General features: G+C 40.1%; 1 protein-coding gene across 2 annotated transcripts in view; it reads right to left on the minus strand.

The window, feature by feature from the left end:
- BICC1 (BicC family RNA binding protein 1) overlaps positions 1 to 25,409 on the minus strand; it is an 821,381-nt gene that overhangs the window by 315,150 nt on the left and 480,822 nt on the right. For both annotated transcript variants that reach the window (XM_069240970.1, XM_069240969.1), the window contains exon 3: positions 12,709 to 12,778. In XM_069240970.1, the coding sequence (XP_069097071.1) occupies positions 12,709 to 12,778 (70 nt within the window). The remainder of the gene's footprint in view (positions 1 to 12,708; positions 12,779 to 25,409) is intronic.

The following is a 25,409-nucleotide window of genomic DNA, read 5'->3' on the forward strand; positions in this document are numbered from 1 at the left end:
CATAATAGTTGAAGGGACTTGAATCCCCATAGCAATCAAACTATATCTAGGTATCTAAAATAAAATGACAACCCAAATTAAACCCTACTTATTACCAAATCTGACATGCGAAGGTCAACATTACCGAGAAAAATCTCTAAAATATGCAGCCAAAAAGCCTACATACCCCGTATTGTGCTGTCCCAAATTTATGCTGAACTGCTCAAACCGTTGCGTGTAAAGCCCACTAAAATTAAGTACATAAAGTAATATTATTCCAGTACCAAGCTAAACGTTCTGCTCAATGCTATTTACAATAACATATCCCAGCCCACTCGCTCACCTATAATTCAAACTCATTGGAAAACCGCGTTCCTATCCTCCCGCAGCGCTCCTGTATACAGTAAGAAGACGAGCACCAGCACCCGGGGAGACCATTACTTATTGCGCCCTCCCGGACGCTCCGATGCTCAAAAGTGAAAGAGGACTGAAGTCCCCAGTGCGGGCGCCATCTTAGAAGTACAAAATATGAAGAACTTAACGAATACTGTGGGCTACACCATCATTACAGAGTCAATAACACCATCGTAGAAAGAATACAATTACTATCTTGAAACCCCTCGGGGTATCAATCTAATTGACAATATAACAAATCGACACATTATGGTTGAAAAAGTGAGTGCATGGACCAAAACAAAAATAATGACAAAAACAATATATTTGAGTCAAAAAGGCACGTCAGGGGGAGGAAGAAAAGGGGAAAACTTTTTAATTATACATTATGAGGTAGCTAAAAGGAGGATATTTCACCCATGTGTCATGACTATCTTACATCCTACATAACAATAAATCTCAATCTAAGTGTAATGCTCATAGTCAAAATTTACAGTCAGCAAAACACACAATATATACATATGCAACATCAAAGGAATTAATAATCTATCCGCTTCTAGTCAATGTCTGTAAGCAAATCCCATATATCACAGTAATAGTAAACAAATGGTATATATGATTCCCCTATTCATAGACTCTGTCCAAAAATATTTTGGTCAGTGACCCTTTGATAATCATTCAATGATCACCTCTGTAAATCTATAATGTCTCATGGTAACCGAGTAATGTAGATGTCACATTAATCCCCTAGGTAGTATTCCATTTCAAAGTTTGTGTTGAGACCCTCCTCAACCGCTCTAAGTTTTAGGATCCAGTAGCACTCACGTTTCCTAAGGGCCAGCTTTCTATTCCCTCCTCTGGGATCCTTAGTTACATGGTCAAATCCGAAAAATTCAAACCCTCGTATCTGACCCTGTTTGGAACAATGTCTCATGTGACTCACTATGGGGTATCGATCATCATCTTGTCTTAAGGCCCTAAAGTGTTCACTCGCTCTTATCCTGAGTGACCTAATGGTGCTGCCTACATAGTAAAGACCGCATTTGCAGGTGATCATGTAAATGACAAAATTACTATCACATGTGATGTTATGTCTGATACCAAACTGATCGCCGGTAGAACTCGTAAACGTAGAGATGCCTGATTTAGCCCATCTGCATATACCGCAGAGTCCACATTTGTAAAAACCTTTATTCCAACTCGTAAGCCAATTATCCTGCTGGTGTCTAATGCGATAGCTGGGGCACAACATGTTCTTCAGAGTCCTACCTCTACGAAATGTAAAAACCGGGGTGTCAGGGATCACTTCCTCATCCCAAGCACCGCACAGGAGAAATCTATTTTTGATTAGGGATATTGCTAAAGAGTGTACTGCAAATTTAATAAACGTATAGACACCTGAGATGGTGGCCACCTGAGCAATGTGGCAATTGTTGACTGGATTGGAAAGCAACAGGTTTAGTGAGATTTGTGATATTTAGTCATGTTTATAATCTGATATTCAGGGAATCTCATAGAAATTGGATAAAAGACTCATTTTGGATGATAAGTGGCTCGTTGGACCAATGCTGAAGTGAAACGCAGGTGACTAAAAGATGTAGCTCAGCAGATATGGTTTGATCCTTACCAGAAATTACTTTATTAATCATTCGTCCTAGCTTAATACTAATCTGGCTTCCAAAGGGAGGCAGAGTCAATGTTCAAGGGTATTTGAGACTATACTATGGTTTTGTTTGACTACTTGGAGTCTTTCAACCTATTTCATTGTTCACGTTTAGTGGAGTTGCAGTAGTGTAAGCAGCTAATATCAATTATTCTAACTCACACTGTATTTCACCAGGTAAAATCATATTCATGTGCTTATTGCTTAGGGCTAGTTGTTATTGGTATTTGTTACAGCCGCAACTTATTAACAAAGCACCATTTTTAAGATGCATTCCAGGTTTCCAATTTTATGAAGGGGTACTGGTACTGGCACGTAGAAGCTGGGTCACTGCAGAGAAACGATTTTTTTCTGGAATGTGCTTAGACATTGCCATTCGTGTATAGCCATGTTGATAAATGTGTGAGCATTCACTGCATCCTATTTCCATGACAGACATATGCATGTTCCAAAGACTGTTCACATGATGCCCTTTTGATAGATGCATACCTCTCTGCAACCGTATCTTGTTCTGTTCTGGGACAGAATGTAAAGACGACCATGTTTCTGTATTTGCCAAATATCTTAAATGAGTTAGCAGACAAAATGGTACAAAGTCTGTGTTTGTGACCAATTGTCGTAAGAACCAACACTAGGAAACCCTATGCAGATGTGTAACAAGGTTTTCCACAAAATCTTCTTGTAGAGAACTACTAAAACATGAATACCCCAATTCTAAGCCCCACAATAACTTTTCTTAGTTGATTTAGAAGGTGCACAGTTGTGGTTGTTAAGCCAGGGGAATCTGAAGGGTTTATGTCTTTGATTAAGATGGTGAATACACCTGCTTTTCAATAGCAAACATACTCACTGACCTAATCAGATAGCCCCACAGATGGAGTGGGCATCTGACAATGTGAATTTAACCTTCACTCAAATATTTTTAGTAGCATCCTCACGGATCCTACCTACCAATAATTAAAATGTCCCCAATTTCTTGGAAGAGATTTTTTTTTTTTTTTTTTTAGAGCTGAGTGAGAGAAAGTAATTTAGTACTTCTACCTAGCATGTACAGGTTTAGCAGTAAACTTCAGAAAGAGCCTGTGGGACCATTATCACTGGAAAGACTTTACACAATAAGCATTCAGAATCCCATATTGATCTCAAAGTGGACTGGGGATTTCAAGAATGTTCACTAAGCAGTGGACGTGCTTTGTCAGATCACTGTAAGTCACCCCTTACTTCAGAGGGAATAGGCAGGATGCTCTGTTTGAGAATGTTGGTCCAGCCCTTTGCGTTCTGTGAATGCTGGTCCTAATGATGATGTACATTTTATGCAGTCTTTAGCAGGTCTTGTGTAAACTCTTCCAAGTAATGAAAAAGTAAAACAAAATCTAGAACTCTTTAGAGGAAGGCTCCCAGTAATGAGATACTGACTGTAGGAGTGGGATACTACTATGTTCTGTAAATTCCTCATCATAAACTGTAATGAAAATCTGTATTAAATACAGATTCTTGAAAGAGTAGGATATTTTATTATAGCACTGCTCCTGGAAGACAACTGGATGTTCATGAAACACATGCTGGCTAGACTTGGATATCTGGAATGCATATCCTTATCTTTCCTTGGGCAATTTGTTTAAATGTTTACAAAGTTTGAAAACACTATGAAGTCTGCACTTGGATTAAAATCAATCCAAATGAACTCAAGTGAGATATTCTCTTGAATGTCTCCTACTAAGCTCCTTTCAATTCTGTACCTGTGGTACATTTGAACAATAATTACAGAAAGAAGTGTACCTGTCAATAACCCCCGCAATGCCAGCCTCTTAAAAAGCTCAGTGCTTATATGCGCAAGTCAACAGTCAGCACATTGTAAAATGCAGGCACTGTGGTAACCTCATGGCTTGTAGAAACCCTTCATAAGTTAGACTACATGACATTTAGCTGCTCAGAGATGATGAGATTCACAATTGAAATCTAATGGCCAAGCTGTCAAAACACCAAATGAACTGTACACTTGAGTCCCGACCTACAGCAATTGTTAGGAAAAGTAAAAGGACAACCATCTTTGGCAGAGAGGTCTTTTACATCAGAGTCCCAAAACCTGACCAAAATCAAGTAGCTGGTAAGTGAGCAATGGATTGTCATTATAGCGGTGTTCAAATACAAACCATTTCCCTGAAAGCACATTTTTCTATTTGTGTATTGTATGGTTGGTTCAACTCATGCAGGCTACCCACACAGTATTCCTGTGACATGTTATATTGAAGCATGTGAAAAGTCACTAATATTTACAGTTTGGGAAGGGAGCTCCACCAGACCGAGACAACTTGAATGAGGGTGTCTGTGGGGCCACCCTGTGCCCTATCCCATTCCCCCACAAAATGTATCTGCATCAGATAGTTCAGCATTCATGAGTCAACATTTCCTGCACACAAAGTGTGAAACTACAATCAGTTGGTAGAATTTGGAATCAGGTCCAGAGTGTGTACATGGAAGAATTAGGACTGCTGTTACCGGATGGAATGGAGAGGAAGAGGCAGAGTATGCAATGCCAAGGATAAGGACTCTATTTCTACTGGGAAGAACTGTGGAGCAAGTGGTTGTTCTAAGCTGAGAAATACGACAACAGTTTCCCTTCAGGGATTGACCAAAAACTGTTGAGTATGAAACATTATAGTTAAAAAATAAAGGACCAAATCTTTTCCTTCCTGCTAGTAACTACAAAACAGATTATGATAATCCTCCTCTCCTTATTCTCATCAATTTAACTAGCATCCCAATTTCCTTCAACCTGGAAGGCAAGTGTTTGCCATGTAACTATGTATTCTTCAGCTTGTGTAGAGTTAAAATATACATTATCTGTCTCTTTTGGCATGTGGTAGTTTCGAGAACCTCTAGGAAAACTACACATGACATATCTTCACAGTCAGCAGACTAGGTGGAATGCATAGCAATTTCACTTTCCCATCTGATCTCTTGCAGTTTACGAAGGCACAATTAAAAATCTAGGTTACACCAGTTTTATTGAAACTAATTGACATCAATTCTCATAGGTGTCTCCTGGCCACCCATCAATCAGATAGAGTGTTCGTCTTTTCTCCAATGGATTTTAGAACTGCAGCAGACTAAACTACATTTTGCTTGGTTGGGCTACCATTCTGGGGGCAACATCTGGTCAAGTTGCAGAACAGCTTTCATATGTTAAACTCACATGCTGCTGAATCAACTGATATAAAAATATCAGACAGAACCTGGCCAAATGTGCACAAAATGAACAAAAAATATATATATTGCGTGAAGTTGAAATTTGGCCAAGGATGCCTTGAGATTCTATCTTGGTAAAGATGGTGGGTTTAATCTTAGTCAATGTTGTGCATTCCAGTAGACGCATCATGTTGCTGCAAACATTCTTGTTTCAAAATCTACTTTCTATCTTGAATGGGTAGAACTAAAAACAACTTCCTTCTCTATACCACTGCTATCTTGTTTCCTTTCTGAAGTAAGGTGTTTTCTTTCAATTTCTGGTGTGTTTCCAAAGCAGGTTAGCATTTGCAGGCCACAGAAAGTTTGCTTGCTGCAAATATTCTGAGGCTTTTTTTGTTGATGTTTTATTATTTGAATTTTGGCTGCCCATCCCTGTGGTATCAGCTCACCACAGTGGATAAAATAAATTCATTACTGTTAGACCTGACACCCATTGAAGTCACCCCCACTTCAAAAGCACATTTGGGTATAAGTACTGAACCCCAAACCACAGCAAACCACAGCTCTACTGTAACCAAGGACACTCTACCAGGAACGACTACTGTGCTACCAGGAGGTACTGCCACTGTGCAATTACATTGCTGTGTTGGCCTACTGCTGCTGCCTTAGGATGGACTGCCACTTTGCTACTTGCTTTGCTGTGTTGGCCCTTCTGCCTTTTGCCTGCAGTGAGGAGGACTGGATTTGCTCTCTACATCCTTGAACCCAAGAATCTACAAAGGCTTGCTGGCTTGCCCCCATTCTTCTGCAGTCTCAGGGTCATCCAAGACTGCTCTGCCAACTGTGAGTCCTACCTTGCTCGAGGTGTACCTTCAGTCCTATGCCTCAGAAGTGGGTTCTAAAGCTAAAGTCTTCAAAAAGCCGCAGAAAAATCAGGGCATTGCATCCCCGATGACAGATTCACAGCCTGTGTGGCCAGATAATGACACTCTACATGATCCGATGATGATGCATCGCCTTCACTTCCACGGAGCCAGACAACAAAACAGTACCCCCAAGTGTGGTGAAAATACTGATGCACTGTTGCCTCACCGTCAACACATTGTGTCCTCACTGTTGAGGCATTGCTCCATCAAAGGTACTGGTCTATGAACTCTGCATTGGTTCTGTAGCCAGCCTACCCTCCATCGCGGTCATCCTGGATTTTAGATCTGCATTGGTCTCTCGCAACCTCAAGTAATATTTAATCTTTAAAAAAAAAAAATATCCCACTTACTTTTGTCATTCTTGGTCTTGTTTTAATCAGATAAATACAGTCTATTTTTCTAAACTGGTGTTGAGTCTTTTTGTGGTGTCTTTCACTGTATTACTTTAAGTGTTTCGTAAATAATTTACACATGGTCTCTTAAATTAAGCATGAATGTTCGGTGCCAAGCTACCAGAGGGTGAGCACAGATTAATTTAGGGGGTGTATCTGTCTTACCCTGACTAGGATTGTGGGCCTTACTTGGACAGGGTGCACCCCTCTGCCAACTAGAGACTAATTTCTAACAATTACAATTGTCAAGAAGATTATAACCATCTCGGATTGGATACTGAACTTGATTCAGGATTATATTTATTGACCAGCAGACTATAAGTGCACCCTACTGTAGAGCATCATTTGAACTCTAGTAAAAACTCCAGTTAAGCGAGACCTAGTTTCTTGAATACTTAAGTATACTTTTCACACAAAGAACAAAAATCCTTGACCAGCACTGGCTTCCACTGAGGGTTTCCGTTCTCTGCAGGGTCTTTGACCTTAGCATGAACGAGCCCACTTAACTAATTGTACTAATTATTGTTACAGAGTGATATCAGCTAGGTTTTTTAACCCGGTCAACTCGAGGATGGGCAATTTGATGCCAGACTCTTCTTAAAAAATACTTCTGACCTGAGTTCATTTATACTGACGTGAATTTCTTGATCAGTCTGTGCTAGACTGGCTTCTAAATGGAAGTTGTATGATTGTTTACAAATTTTCTTTAGGTCACTTTATAGTTAAATATCACTGTTTTACAGTATTGCTCAGGTTAATGAGGAGGCTAAAGGATTTTCAAAATAAAAAGCGCAATGATTTACTTGTCTATGAGCAATAATCCCTATTATCATGGTCGCCATAGTTTTTTACTCTGTCATTTGGGTTTCTGGATGGTCTTGAATCCATCACCATTTCCGGAGAAACATTAATCTTATTTAATGAAGAGCAAAATATTCAGAGCCAATAACAAAAAATTGTGTCTACTAATACTTTATAAAGATGAGCGTTAAGGGTGAAACTCAATTTTACCTGTTCTTTATAACTGAATCAGTAAGTACACACAATACAAGCTTGAATGTGAATTTGACACTTTAATGCCATGTAGCCAGCTGAGGTAGTGCAACCGTGTGCATAAATAAAGCAAGCAATTGGAAAATGACCACGGATGATAGGATGCCCAGATTTTGCAATACCACGTGTTCTCAAATAAAATGAGCTGACACAATTTGAAAACAATATATCTAGATAAACCATGAAACAGTGATATTCATAATGTATTTTATATTTGAAAGTCCATTGTGTTATGTAAAGTTCCTAAAGGAAAGACACAACATGGTGAAAAGGATTTTAAAGAAAACCTTTTACTCTGTGCGCAATGAAACACACACTGCACGATTAACAAACGAAGGCCATGTAGGATATTTTTCAGTTCAGGTCTAATTTGAAGGCGGATTCTAATTCCCCATGTGGGGAATAAAAAACGTGTTTTTAGGGCGGACTTTCGCTAACTAGATTTCAAGGGCGACTGTGGGTTAGTTTGTGTTCTTGCGTACCAGAACTGATGTAATTGTCTGGGGACACCATGCTTGAATTATGAGGTGCATGGACACGAAACATTTAAAAACTGGCAAGCAATAATAGAGAGCCGTTACATAAAACCTCTCTTTTTCTAGAGCTGATTGCCAACAGACATTTCGAACAATGTAGCAACACTGTAATCACAAAACTACCAATTCTGAAACCTGTTGAGCAAGCATTTTCCTACAGGCCCCAAATGTTCAGTTTTATTGTGTATGGTGATTGACAAAGCTATTATGAGTCTTATTAGAAACACGTACTTAGGACGCTGTTATCCCTCATAGGCTGCATTAAATCTGACTTTAATTACATTTTATAGTATGCCAAAGAAAGGCAGGAAGTAACGTTCAATCCATTGGTCAGCAATTTTCAACATCCACTTATACTGGATCTTAATACCAACGCATTACATTTTGCTTCCTTATAATTTCCTTATGGTGTGTGCACTGTGCAGACTTACCGTTCCCAGTATGGAATTTCATGTTTACCAAAAAACAGATTATCGGAAAAATCTGGAGGACCATCTGATATTTCAAAGAAATCTTCCACATTATTAGTTAAGCTATACACACTTCCGCTGACATTTGACACTAGATTACAAGCGCTCTTGTAGGTGCTATCGGACTCATGGGGACCAAAGTTGTTGGGGAATAACGTGGACTTGGTGCTTATTGTACCAAAATCCGTGGGTCAATAAGCACCATGCTCTTTTCCACTTTTAAATTCCAGTAGATTTTACTTGCCGAAATGTAATGAAGGGTGTTGACTTTATTGCACGCAGTGATTAACTGAGGTGGTAAACGCCACTCAGTTTTTGAATTGTAACTCTTCCCAAACAGTGATTTGCTCAAGGGTTGGAAAATTCTGGTCATGCCACGGAAAATCACATGAAATGCATACAATTAGATGCCATAGGTTTGATACACAGGTTGTATGTATCTTACACAAGCTAATAAAGTTCAGGCATAAGTGTCACAACAGGTTGCACAGAGGTCATTGTTGTCATCTCTGCACCGAACTCCAAACTTGTCACATAATGCCTAGCCAACAGTTTAATGCTACCTTCGGAATGTGGAAAGTGCACAAAAAGACACACATCTCAGTACAAAGACCGCTCAATTGTAAACTAAGATGCTCAGGCTCTTTGAGTTTCCCAAGTAAGAGAAAGGAATTGCAAGTGTCACCTCTGGTGACCCCATAAGTGATGCAAAAAGTAGCTCATTGAAAATAAGGGATAAGAGTGCGATTAAAAAACACACCATACAGATCATTCATACTATCAGTTGCTTTTCCATCACGTTTCTTTTTTTAAATTAATATTTAAAAAAACTTTGAATGCATAGTGCGGCATGCCCTAGAAATGTTCAATCCCTTGGATGAGAACCTGAAAACTTCTCAAGTAGCTCAACTTGAACTTGTACAAGACAGAGCTGATGTAGTAACTTGCTCTTTTAAATGTGTTGTTTAAAGATACTTTGCATCTCAATGCAATATATCCTAAAACCAAGACTGAATTACAGTAATTCAATAAGCTTAAAAAAGTATCTATTAACTAAATAACCGTGAAAGTAACGTAAAACTGTAAGTAACTGTAAGCTCAGTAAATAATGTGCTGATTGTAAATGACAGTGCACTATCACTTCATGATTTAGAGATATATTTCTGACAGCATGCTCTAAAATCCATCGTTACCACTCTCTTGGTGAATGGGCATGGCTCATTTGCGGCACTCATTCTTTGTATGATGTTTGGATTTTTCAGAATTCCTATTAGTTCAGTGATGTAATAATGATGGCACTACCCCTAATCTGAAAATTGTTCCACCACCACCGATATATTCTTTGCTTTGAAGATGGGTGGTCACTGCAAATAGCTTTGCTAATGTCAGCAACATAGATCATTGGGAAAGCATGACTGGATTTTCCAATGCTTGTTTCTACAGTCAGTGCACTGCTTCATTCCACATAATCTTAAACCACATTTGAAATGTATCTGATTTCTGTGCCTAATCACAATTATTTAGGTGCTTATGATTGAAATCACAAATGCAGTCAGAAATGCCTTTCTTGGTGATTGTATTGGAATTTTCACCAAAGGTCCCTCATAAAAGTTATAATTTGCCTTAGATTGAGATTTTCTCTGGATGCCTGGCCTGTCATGCTTCTGAAAAAAATATTTTTCAGCTACAGGGATTGTACCTAAAAGCTTTACATGTGATTTGGTATCTGCTTTGCCAAAAATCATTTCCAGATCCTTCAAGTAGAGACCCATTTTATTAGGGTCCACAAACCACTTTAAAAATCAGTGGTTCATGCTAAAGCAGGATCAGTGCAAATTCATACATCTTGTCAATCAATTTATTGAATGCAGGTCCAGCACTGCTTATTGGATATTATGTAATTCTGGATACCTGAACTGCAACAATTCGTAGGTGGGGGTAATAGTGATGCAGCCACTGATTACATTATATTTTCTGGCTAATAAACAAGGAAATATTTTGGTCTATAACTGGTGTTTTAAATGAAAAGGCTCTTACACTCCAAGATGGTTACACTACTGGCTGCTACGTCTTTGTGAATCAGTGAAACAGCCAATTAGGAACAAAATCCTTTTAAGAACAACAAAAAACAGCAAACAATTAAATTATTTCATTATTAAATACATATGAAACTTTGAACCCATTTATTCCTAAAGAGTTCAGAGACCACTGCTGGTATAAAACTGTGTTGCTCAATTGCTTCCATATCATAAGCTTAGGACACACTTTCCTATCATCTAAGAAAACTATACAGACTAAAAACTGCTAAATGGCATGCCTTGCAAATACCTATGCACAGTCTTTAAAGGAAGAAAAGGCTTGAACCAGATTCATAGTATGGAATCTTGACATACATCCCAAGGAAATCTCTAAGAACAGTATTGATGATGGTGTTCAAATATCGGAGACTTGCTGAGCCATAACTGGATCATTCTCACACTGGTTCCTAAGAAATGGAAGTTGCCTTAGTTTGCCAATAATCTACCTGACACTCGGAAAAGAATCAAACACCTGGCTTTTTTTCAAGCCTGAATCTACAAATAAAGTGAAACAAGTGAAATTGATAGAGAGCATTAGCTCTAACACTAGGAAGAACTTTGGGTATCCCTGCACTCCACATATATACAAACAAACATCAGCTGTTCAGTGTAACTAAGAATTCCGTTTATCAGTTGCAAACGGAGATGTCTAGAAGCAAGCATCTGTTTATATCTACATACACTCTGACTCCTAACGGTGTCTCAGAACATATTACTACTGTAAAATTCCTAATCATAGGAAAGACAAGGGGGGTGTAGTATATAACTGGGGGACACTGGGGACCACTTAAGCCATAGGAACCCCTACATACAGCATTCACAACACACTGAACCTGATATTTACTTGTCTCCTCTGCACACAAATATCTCATAGTGAATACATACATCTTGACAGATGTCATTCTGATTACCCTGCATCTCAACAATAATGGTACTCAATCTAAGGGCCAAGGAAAAATGGAATTCTGAAGGCATTTTCCATGATTCAAACTTATGACATGCAGTTCACTCAATGAGCCATCTTGGTAACTGTAAAAGACTATTAGAAGTTACATAATTGTTTTATGTTTTTATTAAAGGACTCCTCCTTTGATTTTGTCTCTCTTTTCAATCATGGAACTCACAATACCCTGCGACTGTGACTTGCCATATGCTTAAATTGAACACTAGAGCTTCCTGAGTACATCTATTAAAGAGCGCAACAGTATTTTTTATTAGTTTTGAGATTGGGATATTCAAAGTAGTAGCAATTATGCTACCTAATCAAAAATAAATGGTAGCTCATGGTTTTGATGTATCATTTGGATCTCTAACAATCAAAATTGAATTAGGAATATAAATAATTACTTACTTTCAGTTTGCAGCATCGGTATGACATGAGCTTGCTACAGCTATGTTGTACATTCTTACACAATACATTCCTTTCCTTATTTTGCGATTTAATTTAATTACTCATCATCTGTCTTGCCATAACACAATATATCTTCTAAATGTCAATATTTGAGATTTTTGTTGCACTCATCTTTAAAAACAGTGTAGCATTTTTTACATAAACGATTATCTGTGTTAATATTACATTATGTACATTTTATACAGCATCATACAGTTTTCAGTAAAAATACATAGCAATGGTATTTCATCGGGGGGGAATGGGACGTTATACTCCTAGTCCTTTTGGTATCATAAACATTTTTACCATATAAGCATAACGTATACTAAACAGCAAATTCTTCTGTTTGGATTGTGCTTTTCTCAATTTCTGTCATTTTGGCCTTGATGATCACTTCATGGCATGTCCTCCTTTAGAACATACTAATTTACAAAACGGGTCCAATGCTTGTGGGTATCTTTTAGAAGTTTGACTAATGTTTCTTCCTAATGCCAGCAATCAATATGAGGCGTGTTTATGCATGCTTACCTTGGGATATTTTATTTCTGTGTGTTTTTTCAGAGTTTAATCAGTGGTAAGTCTTAAGCAACCAATCTGTGGCATAGAATATTAACTTCAAAATGAGAACACATTACCTACCTTTTTTTGACTTTGCTCCTATCTTCAGTTTTGATGGCCAAGCAATCTGTGTATTGGTTTCTTCCATAATCTGTTCAATGACATAGAAATAGTTTTCTTTGTTACAAAATGCTAACTTTTACTACAAACATCAATGCATTCAACATGATACCAAGGCAGTATTACGAATATATCTTAAGTGTCCCCTAAAATCAATAAACCACTTTGCTTTTTGTATTTTAAGGAGAGCTATAATGTTCGCCTCAACATTTACTTTTTGTTTTATTTTATAAAACGTTTATTTTTAATTGTAAATTATGTAACATTTCTCAATTCCTTTACCAAGCATTGCCAAGTAAGAAACAGGAACATGGACAAAGACTCAAGCTGAGCAAAACAATAAAAGGCTTAAGTAAACTACTACTACACATGGGATTACAAGAGATAGAAATTGTATAATATAAAACAAAACCTTGGGAACATAACATACACCATAGAACGATCAATATGTTCTGCACAATAGAATCAATTAAGATAAATAAATAATGGCAATAAAGCACATAATGAAGTGGAGTTACCCAACTGCCTACAGCGTAATCTAGCACCAACATGGCACAGGCAGTCTGCTGTAGCTCACCAATTATTGATAATCTGTCATGTCTAGCAGCCTTCCTTAATAGTGTAATATCTGAGGTAACAGTAAATAGAGCAGTGGATGGGCAAAGCATGTTCATGGCTGCATCATTCATTCTCCAAGTTACCCAAATTTCACAGCAAGAAGTACAACTCCCAGCAAATGGAACAGCGATAGTGCAGAACTTGAGATCCTGCAGGGCTGAGCAGGTCAGTTAAGTTAAAACTATGGTTCCTCTGACAGAAATCACCATGCATCTTCGGAGAGTGGCCTTTCGGGTGGTCAAGGGTGCCTATTCTGAAATTCAGACTTGGTTAGAGCACATAACTCATAAGTTGGCAACTACAAGGTCACCTAAGGCCAGATCTGAAAAAACAGATTGGTGTCATTTCTAACGGAATCTCCCAAAATTGAAAGGGAACCTCATCAGAAACTGTGAAATAAAAATTATAAGCATTCAGCTATGGTGCACCAACAATGATGTACTGATGTTTTAATAAAGGAGTGCTGTGATTACAGCACCTGTGGATAAAAGGAGTGGCGCCCACATATGCACAGAGGCATTTGATTGTAACACAATGTCATGCCTAGCACTGCTGATCCAAACCCTCATTTAGACCCTTTGGGTAGGTGACCAAGCCCAAAAGGAAACACGCCATGCCAAAAAGATCCTAATACTGCAGCTGTTCTCAGTGTGAGCCCTCGAGAAAGAGGGGAGGAGTTGGTCTTCCTTGTAATTAGGGTAGTACATAATCTGTGTGGCACTGGAGAAACGTTATGGCCTTCAGTATGCATGAATCCTTAAAGTACCCAAGTTCCGATGCAAAAAGTAAATCTTTATCATCCCCTGGTGCCCACAAAAGACCAAATGGGTGTGATAACTGTGGATAAACAGCCCTAGAAGGATTAAAAAATGGTCCATCTGTCAAGCAGCATGCTAGTATAAGAAGCTATGGTAAGCCATAATGTCCTGATCGCCACCCCAGTCCATCCCACACTAAACTTAAGTGTAAATGTTGCTAGGCCTTATGCCTCACATCAGTTCAAAGTCAAACTGTTCTTCATCCCTGAATACCATTCTATGGGTCCCCAAGACATACTGAACCAGGATAACATTCTAAGCCCAATGAAGGCTATTCAGAAGCCCAGACATTTAAGCTTAAAGGACATCATCTCAATTGAGTTTTTTACTTCATGGGGTGCACACATTTCTGATCAGATGTTGACAACGCTTGCCTCCCCTAACCACATGCCACAGATCCTGTCAAAAGTGGAGGTGTTTAATACCTGGGGCATCAACCTCTGCACCTGTAAAGAAAAGGGCTAGTCCATGGTTCTCTCGAAACAGAAGGGATTGCTGACCAGGTCTAAATAAAGAGCTATAGTGTGCACACCACACTGATCTCCTTGAGTACTGGGGGTGATTACAAATCATTGCTCTTCAAGAAACCTGGACCACTGCGGAATGCCCTATAACTGGTCTTCTTGAGTTAAAAAATTTGCCTCTAACGAGCATAAAAAGGGCAGGCGTAACAGTCTCTCTGTCTATACATCACGAATCTCAAGGTTCTAACTGAAACCATAGACACGCAAAAGTACTGGCTCCAAGTAGTTAAACTGATCAACTGGAGACCAAACTGCTTACATCTTCTAATTAATATCGACATTGTCCCAGGCTGGAGGGAAAAAAGGTTAAAACTGTCCCATTTTATTTCTGGCCTATGTGAACTGGGCAAAGACCACCCTACAACTCACTTCATTATAACTGGGGATTTCAATTTGAATTTATTACAAGATAGTAATGTCGAGGCAGGTTCAAGATTGCTCATGGAGTATTCCTGAGCAGAGTAAGCCCAGTGGAAACCAACGGAATCCGCTGTGGAAACTGATGATCATGCCACTTAACAGCTTGGGCTTTAAAGTTTTAAATGGAAGTTTTCTGTAAGATAATCCTCCTAGTTGGACAAGATCAAACAATGAATCATGGTCATATCTTAACTACACCACGTGTAATGTGGAAATGTTCAATCTTGTGAAAAACTATGGAATAGCGCCCCACTCAGTGTGACCATCCTCCCTAAGTTACAAAACCTAGCACCAGTATGGCATAACATGCCCTGGCTTAGGCATCCAATAACGGAGCATTTGACAGTCTCAGGATGCTCAAAAGGAGGGAGGATTCCCAAGGAAAAAAATCAAGCCAGAAAGCATCAAAATTGCCATTAGGGTTGTTGCTTACTGATTGGAACAGTCTTACTGACCAGCTGCTGGTGAAATACATTTTCATCTACAAAGGTAGTTAAAGAACGGCCATCATCTTACTTGAGATTTTTTCTGCCTACTCCTATAATAGCAAGACTGAAGAAGGCCTTGAACATCTGTTTGAGAGCAGCATGCAGGCATAATCCAGGCTACAAAAACCTAGTGACTGAGTCCAAGATGGCTCAAAAACACCTTTAGCAAGCATTCACCAGTTCTGAGCCAAACTCTTATGAGTCAAAAAGAGCAACTCAAATTGGTCGGAGAACTAAATAGGCAGCAGTGCTAATATCTCTCAATCTGATTGGGCAGCTTTTCTGATAAAATATCTCACACCAACGGACTCTGCAAAAGGCTTAGGCCATAATGAAGTCCAGCCATGTAGATGGCCCTGCCATACAAGCTCTGTGGAGGCCTCTAGCTCCATTATTTTTTGTTTAGCAGAGTCTTTATCTACCTCTACCTGAGAATTTTTTTCCATGTAACAGTTGAAAGCAAACTTGGCTGAAGCCAGAACAGAGGGCCCTCAGAACCAAACGGCCTTCCACAGGTCCTATTTAGGCAGGACCCATCCTTTATGCCTAGCAAATGTTTGCCACTTTTTGATTACTGCCTGAGGAGTTCATGAGTCCCAGAACCATGGCATAGTGCCATCATGCAACCCATTTATAAATGTGGCCCCAAATCTGACCCCCAATAACTGTAGGCTGATAGTGTTATTGGACAATAAAGTTAAATTCTTTGCCAGCCTGCTTTCGAAGGAGCTGTGGCAATTAGCGACTTCCAGAGATATCATCCTGAAGAATCAAAAAGGGTTTATTGACAATTCCAGTACTTCAACAAACCTGCTAGCAATCTCCGTATTATCAAAGAGTGTGGTAACATTTTCTAAAATGATGTACTGCTGTAGTGTGAACTTTAGGTCAGCATTCTATCATATCCCTGGGGGCCCTGTGGAAAAAACTATAGAACTCCTGCAGAGTTTCCTTGGGGCCACCATACAACTGCATACTGACATGTGGATTTGTGTTAACCTAGGCGAAAGGATTCATGGGCCTAAGAAAATTATCACCTCACTGGGGTAAAGCAAGGGTGCATGCTTGCCCTAACACTTTTCAACTTCTTTCTCTATGACCTGTCTATATTCCCTGGCAATATGGATAGCCATGCCCACAAGATCAGGGGTGAACATATTAACAACTTGCATTACACAGACTACCTAGTTCTGTTCAGCCACACGAGAGTCGGATTGCAGTGGCTATTAGACGCTTTGCATTTTGACACCAGTGCCAACCAGCTGGAAGTCAACCTAAAGGAAAAAAAACTAATTTTGGGCAGAAAAATCAGTAAGGCGAGAAGTTGGCATTTTAAGGGCAATAGGCTTTCCAAAGAGCAGTCATAAATACCTTGTTGTCACCCACGATGCAAGGGGCGCCTTTGTCCTCCACAGGGAAGTTGTGGAAGCTCATGCCCTAGCTCTGTTGTCTTCTTTCCCAAAACTGTCCATTACCAATGGAGAATGAGCCTCGATCCACTCCTGCAGGTAATGAAGGCTAAGGTCATTCCAGCATTGGTTTATGGCAGTGTCATTCTGTGGGGGAGGAACAGGATGCTTCTAAATAACCTGGTCCCTAGGATCTATAAGGCCACTCTTCGCCTGCCTAGGATCGGATGTGCAGATCTGGCTTGAACTTGGCCCTCTTGATCAACGGGTGGCACAGACAGGTGCATTTTTAAATATGTGCCATAAACTTCAGTCGGCCCAGGGAGAAAACATGGTGTCCCTACTTTGGCAAGAAATTCAGTCAGGTGGGCCCAGATGGCCTCACTCCCAGGACCTTGAAGAATGTCTCAAATAACTTAATGCCAAAGAGCTTTGGAACTTAAACGTGGTGCCCCAAAATACTTTCAAGTAAAACAGAAGGTGAGTATGAATTCATTCACACCAACTTAACATTGATGTTTTGGCAAAGCGTAAGCACCACTAGACAATTGTCAACTCTTGCCACAACAGGCATCAACAACCATACCTGGCCTGCACGTACTCAAAATACAAAAAAATCACCGTAATTTTTGAAACCTCTAGCTAGGAGTCTCAGGCCATTGGATGCAATAATGTGCAGTGGTTGTAGTGTGGAGGAGGAATCTTTCAAACACATCGCCTGCAGCTACCATGCCCTGTTGGAGGAATGGTAAGTGTTCGTTGGCAGAAATGGAACAAACTAGGTGTCTGCATTTACCAGCAGGCAATTAACACCCGCAATTTGGCCAATACTGTTTTAAATAATCAACTGGTCTAGTTTGTGGACTCAGCTGTTATTACATCAAGCAGGCAGGATGCTACTCGTGGTCAGCCACCAGCCATTTGTTTAAATATCTTCTACAACCACGGGTCAGCTTTGGCAGTACATGGTGGCAGCCCTGACCAGTAAAAAGTTCTAAGCATGACCAAGGTTATTCCAGAGATTCCTTTGAAGACAAGTACTCTTTAATGGACTTCAGTATGGAGGACATAGTTCCTGGCATGAAGGAACTGTCAGCCAGCAGTACCAAGGAGATGCACAGCTATCGTGCTTGCCTTGAGAAGTTCCCCATGAGTGAAGAACTTTGCCGTGCTGAGTTTGACTCCTTTACCATTGTCATTATCCTTCCAGCCCCTTCTTAGCGGAATGCTGTGTGTGTGAAAATCCAATTTGTCACATGAATAGTTATGTGTAGCATGCATTGAGGTTTCCAAGTATTTATGGCTATAAGACCTACTGAGTTTAACTAAGTATTATTTTTTAAAGAAAAAAATAAAAACCTGTCAGTGTAACTAGTTCGTATTCAAATACGCTGGTCGCTCCCTTGCTCTATGCAGTTTGCACACCCTTGTTTCAACGAGGTAGCTTTTTTGCAGTTACAACTTTTGTTTTTTTTATATAGCCTAATTTATCTGCCCTCAAATATTGAGTTGCGTGTTAAGCCATTTAGTAACTCTTGTCTCACAGTAATGGCATAACTATTTGATTCACTACAGACAATTATTGATAATTTGTCTTTGTTAACAAAGTCGATGTATAATTAATGGGCTTCTTAATATATTGTTTGCGTTGTCATATTACTAATGGTTTTAAAGAATCGAACGATACATTTAATTCACCAGAAAAATACATTTTCTCCTCAGAAACTGTTTTTCAATGGATATTGCCTTGCCTTCTAGCAGAAGATTCCCACAATCACTATGAAATGGTAAAAAAAAAAGGCTATAAGTACCAGCAAGCTTCAGCATGTGCATCCCCGTAAAGACATATCTTCATGAAGGTTTTTAACCAGCAGGCTTTTATCTTCCAAACATATAGACTAAAAAGATGAGGCATTCAACTGGCATAATAACCTACACAATGTCCATAATCATTCACAAACTACTGTCCATTACTCACTCCCTTCAGTGGCTTACATTCTAAAGACATCTTTGTTGACAAAAGAGAGGAGCAGCATCGAATGTTCAGCAAATGTAATCCTCAAATCAACCCGTAGACATTCTACAGAGGACAATCCAATTGTGAACCTGATTCATCAAAGTTGTTGTCAGAAATACTAAGTAGTCTAAAAGCGCCTAATACTTTGTAAGTAAACCTAGTGCAGCAATGATGTTGAAAGAAAGCATTACTTCAATGCCTTAAACACTTGAAATGTAAAACCGATATCTAAAATTAGATACATTTCCATCTGTTTGTCCACCCAGGAAAATTCCTTCCGTACTAAATATAATAAGATTGTCCAAACAAGCCTCCCCATAGCCAGAATCCAAGATCCTTTTTATTCTTAAACCATCCAAAAATCATGACTGAACAGCTTAAGTTCTAAATCCAAAAATGGGGAAACCTCTGTGCAAGAGCATCAAAAGGGTTATCTAATCAACAAGTGCATATCATTTTCACTTTTCTTAGTCACTCTGAATAAAAATATACTCTTGCAGAAACTCTTTCTGACCTAAATAGATAGATATATAAATGTACTTATAATTCTCAGGGAATCCCATTAGGGACTTAGTCCACCATCTACTTTGTATAGCACTTTCAGCGCATAACATTATTTCAAAACTTGCAGCCTGTTTATTTATCTGAATGGAAATCGGAAACATTCTTAATATAGCATCTCAACTCATTTATTTTTTCTCTATTCATAATAGCACAAAATTCACAATATTCCATTTCCACTGTTCTACCACTCATACAATTAACAATTACTACCTTCCATTAAAACCATTGCCCCTAGAAACAAAGTCCTTGGTATGTATTTTTTTTTATCAACATCTAACATAGGTAGGGTGTGCCATAGTCAACACTATATAGTACGGCGAGTTTTGGTGGTCATCTACAGCTTAATACTAACTTCCTCAGGATGTCTTTGTCAGTTACAACCTGATAAACATAATCACCTTGTTCTCTCTCAAGATGAGATCCAACGTTCAAATCTATTCACTAATATATTGCATTGGAAGGTCTAATACATCTTCCAGAGCACAGTTCACAATACTTCCTAACTTGTAAAACACGGTCCTATCAGGCCATTTAATGTCAGGAAAACTATCGCCAGCGTTAAGTTCTTCGCTCAGCAAAAACGATTCCCCTTTTCCTTGTACCCACGTTGTTTGCAGTGGCGTCTTCACTTCCGGTGGCTCTTGAGGAGGCTGTTCTTAGAACTAGCTTCTTCAAGTTTAACTGCCACTCAAGATGGTGGCCGCAAATCCTTATGAGTGTCAGTGCTCTAGTGTTTCTACCTTAGTCTCGTGCTGAAGCTTCCCTCCAGCTGTTTCTCCCTCGGAGTCCTGTGCTTCAACTGTCATCCTGAGGGGAATGAGCAGTGTTCCTGAGGCGATTAGTTTCATAGAGAATTCTTCCAGTTTTGAGTAATTCATTCTTTTTCTTGTTATGGTGTGCACACCAGCTACTTTTTCCCTTTTGAAGAAGCTGAATTTTTTCCTTCTTCCAACAACAGGCTAGTGGCTTTCTGAGGAGAATTTGTTTTGGCTTAACAGAACTTCTAGCAACTGCAGCAAGGAATCCTTGTGTACGATTTCCAGACTTGCCAATATGGAAAATGTCACTTACCCAGTGTACATCTGTTCGTGGCATGGGACGCTGCAGATTCACATGCTTTGCACATCCCGCCATCTAGTGTTGGGCTCGGAGTGTTACAAGTTGTTTTTCTTCGAAGAAGTCTTTTCGAGTCACGAGATCGAGGGACTCCTCCCCTTTCGGCTCCATTGCGCATGGGCGTCGACTCCATCTTAGATTGTTTTCCCCGCAGAGGGTGAGGTAGGAGTTGTGTATTATAGTAATAGTGCACATGCAATGGAGTAAATATGTATGTACATAATGTGGTTTAAAGTGATATATTTACAAATTTACAAATGTTCAAGATCAACTTCGAAACGGCTACAGGCTCCCGGGGAGGCGGGTGGGCGCATGTGAATCTGCAGCGTCCCATGCCACGAACAGATGCACACTGGGTAAGTGACATTTTCCGTTCGATGGCATGTGTAGCTGCAGATACACATGCTTTGCATAGACTAGTAAGCAGTTATCTCCCCAAAAGCGGTGGTTCAGCCTGTAGGAGTTGAAGTTGTTTGAAATAAAGTTCGTAGTACTGCCTGTCCTACTATGGCTTGTTGTGCTGTTAACACATCCACGCAGTAGTGTTTGGTAAACGTATGAGGCGTAGACCATGTGGCTGCCTTACATATTTCAGTCATTGGAATGTTTCCTAGAAAGGCCATGGTAGCACCTTTCTTTCTAGTTGAGTGTGCCTTTGGTGTTATAGGCAGTTCTCTTTTTGCTTTGAGATAACAGGTTTGAATGCATTTAACTATCCATCTAGCAATGCCTTGTTTGGATATTGGGTTTCCTGTATGAGGTTTTTGGAAAGCAACAAACAATTGTTTCGTTTTTCGAATTTGTTTTGTTCTGTCAATATAGTACATTAACGCTCTTTTGATGTCTAATGTATGTAGTGCTCTTTCAGCTACAGAATCTGGCTCTGGAAAGAACACTGGTAGTTCTACTGTTTGATTCAAGTGGAACGGGGATATGGCTTTTGGTAAGAACTTAGGATTTGTTCGTAAAACTACTTTATGCTTGTGTATTTGAATAAATGGTTCTTGTATGGTAAATGCTTGTATCTCACTTACTCTTCTTAGAGATGTGATGGCAATTAGAAATGCTACTTTCCATGTTAAGTATTGTATTTCACATGAGTGCATGGGTTCAAACGGTTGACCCATGAGACGTGTTAAGACAATGTTAAGGTTCCACGAAGGAACTGGTGGCATCCTTGGTGGGATAATTCTTTTCAGACCCTCCATAAAAGCTTTTATGACTGGGATCTTAAATAGTGATGTTGAATGCGTAATTTGCAGATAAGCTGAAATAGCGGTGAGATGAATTTTAATAGATGAAAAAGCTAGCTTTGACTTTTGTAAGTGCAGTAGGTAGCTGACGATGTGTTTAGCAGATGCGTGTAAGGGTTGTATTTGTTTATTATGGCAGTAATAAACAAATCTTTTCCATTTATTTGCATAGCAATGTCTTGTGGTTGGTTTCCTAGCTTGTTTTATGACCTCCATACATTCTTGTGTGAGGTCCAGATGTCCGAATTCTAAGACTTCAGGAGCCAAATTGCTAGATTCATGAATGTTGGATTTGGGTGTCTGATCTGTTGTTTGTGTTGGGTTAACAGATCTGGCCTGTTTGGTAGTTTGACATGAGGCACTACTGAGAGGTCTAGTAGTGTTGTATACCAAGGTTGTCTTGCCCAAGTTGGTGCTATTAGTATGAGTTTAAGTTTGTTTTGACTCAATTTGTTTACCAGATATGGAAGGAGTGGGAGAGGGGGAAAAGCGTATGCAAATATCCCTGATCAACTAATCCATAATGCATTGCCCTGGGACTGATCCTGTGGGTATCTGGATGCGAAGTTTTGGCATTTTGCGTTTTCTTTTGTTGCAAATAGGTCTATTTGTGGTGTTCCCCATCTTTGGAAGTAGGTGTTTATTATTTGGGGGTGAATCTCCCATTCGTGGATCTGCTGGTGATCTCGAGAGAGATTGTCTGCTAACTGATTCTGAATCCCTGGAATATACTGTGCTATTAGGTGAATGCGGGTGTGAATCGCCCAATGCCATATTTTTTGTGCCAGGAGACACAACTGCGTTGAGTGTGTTCCTCCTTGTTTGTTAAGATAATACATCGTTGTCATGTTGTCTGTCTTGACAAGAATGTGTTTGTGTCTTATTATAGGTTGAAATGCTTTCAATGCTAGAAACACTGCTAGTAGTTCTAAGTGATTTATGTGAAAAAGTCTCTGCTGAGTGTCCCATTGTCCTTGGATGCTGTGTTGGTTGAGGTGTGCTCCCCACCCTATCATGGAGGCATCTGTCGTTATTACGTATTGAGGCACTGGGTCTTGGAAAGGCCGCCCTTGGTTTAAATTTATATTGTTCCACCATTGAAGCGAGGTGTATGTTTGGCGATCTATCAACACTAGATCTAGAAGTTGACCCTGTGCCTGTGACCATTGTGATGCTAGGCACTGTTGTAAGGGCCGCATGTGCAATCTTGCGTTTGGGACAATGGCTATGCATGAGGACATCATGCCTAGTAGTTTCATCACCATCCTGACTTGTATCTTTTGTTTTGGATACATGGCCTGTATTACATTGTGAAATGCTTGTACCCTTTGCGGACTTGGAGTGGCAATCCCTTTTATTGTGTTGATTGTCGCCCCCAAGTATTGCTGTGTTTGACACGGCTGAAGGTGTGACTTTGTGTAGTTGAGCGAGAAACCTGGAGGGTTTCTATGACATACTTTGTGTGTTGTGAACACCGTCCTTGCGTGTTGGTTTTGATTAACCAATCGTCTAGGTACGGGAACACATGTATTTGCTGCCTTCTGATATGAGCAGCTACTACTGCCAGGCATTTTGTAAAAACTCTTGGCGCAGTTGTTATCCCGAATGGCAACACCTTGAATTGGTAATGTACCCCTTGGAATACAAACCTTAAGTACTTTCTGTGTGAAGGATGTATCGGTATATGGAAGTATGCATCCTTTAGGTCTAGTGTTGTCATGTAGTCTTGTTGTTTGAGCAGTGGGATTACGTCCTGTAATGTCACCATGTGAAAGTGATCTGATTTGATGAAGGTATTTAATGTTCTGAGATCTAAAATGGGTCTTAGAGTCTTGTCCTTTTTGGGTATGAGAAAGTACAGAGAGTAAACCCCTGTTCCATTGGTACTAATTCTATTGCTCCCTTTTGTATCAACGCTTGGACCTCTAGTCCTAGAAGATCCATGTGTTGTTTTGACATATTGTGTGTTTTCGGTGGGACGTTTGGAGGGAATTTGAGAAATTCTATGCAATAACCATGCTGGATAATTGCTAGGACCCAAGTGTCTGTTGTTATTTCCTCCCAATGTTTGTAAAACTTGGTTAGTCTCCCCCCCACAGGTGTTAGGTGTTGGGGATTTGTGACGTGGAAGTCACTGCTTGTTTTAAGGAGTTTTGGGACTTTGGAACTTCCCTCTACTCTTTTGGAATTGTCCCCCTCTATATTGTCCCCGAAAACTTCCCCGCTGATATTGACTCTGATAAGTGGGCCTTGTTTGTGAGGTTGTGGGTTCTGTAGTTTGTCCTCGAAACCCTCCTCTAAACTGCGTTTTGCGAAATGTGCCTCTGCTCTGTGGGGAGTAGAGTGCGCCCATGGCTTTGGCCGTATCAGTGTCTTTTTAAAGTTTTTCGATAGCAGTGTCCACGTCCGGCCCAAACAACTGCTGTCCGTTAAAAGGCATATTAAGCACGGCTTGTTGTATTTCCGGCTTGAATCCTGACTTACGCAACCATGCGTGTCTCCTTATGGTTACTGCTGTATTTACTGTCCTAGCATCTGTATCTGCTGCATCCATTGCTGACCGTATCTGATTATTTGAGATACTTTGTCCTTCCTCCACCACTTGTTGTGCCCTCTTCTGGAACTCCTTGGGTAAGTGTTCAATGAAATGTTGCATTTCGTCCCAATGAGCCCTATCATATCTTGCCAGCAGTGCCTGTGAGTTGTCAATACGCCATTGGTTGGCAGCTTGTGCTGCAACCCTTTTCCCCGCAGCGTCGAACTTGCGACTCTCCTTTTCTGGAGGTGGTGCGTCTCCTGAGGTGTGAGAGTTTGCTCTTTTGCGAGCTGCCCCTACTACCACAGAGTCTGGTGTTAATTGCTGCGTGATATATACAGGGTCTGTTGGCGGTGGCTTGTACTTTTTTTCTACTCTTGGAGTTATGGCCCTGCCCTTCACAGGCTCCTGAAACACCTGTTTGGAGTGTTTTAGCATTCCAGGTAGCATAGGTAAGCTTTGATATTGACTATGAGTCGAGGATAGTGTATTAAACAAAAAGTCATCCTCAATCGGTTCTGCGTGCAAGGTGACGTTATGAAATGCAGCTGCTCTTGACACCACCTGTGTATAGGCTGTACTGTCCTCAGGTGGCGACGGCCTAGCTGGGTAACAGTCTGGGCTGTTATCTGACACTGGTGCATCATAAAGATCCCATGCGTCGGGATCATCTTGACTCATTCCAGTATGAGTTGGGGATTGCATCAGTGGTGGAGTGGCTACCGGTGATGTGTGAGTTGATGGTGGCGGTGTTTGTTTTGCCACCTTTGCCTGTGGCTGATTGTCCTTTTCTTGAAAGGCAAGTCTTCTTTTCATCCTAATTGGGGGAAGAGTACTTGTCTTCCCTGTGTCCTTTTGGATGTGGAGCCTTCTCTGAGTGTAGTCTGGCTCCATTGACT

The sequence above is a fragment of the Pleurodeles waltl genome, chromosome 6 (assembly GCF_031143425.1).
Source record: "Pleurodeles waltl isolate 20211129_DDA chromosome 6, aPleWal1.hap1.20221129, whole genome shotgun sequence".
Taxonomy (NCBI): Eukaryota; Metazoa; Chordata; class Amphibia; order Caudata; family Salamandridae; genus Pleurodeles; species Pleurodeles waltl.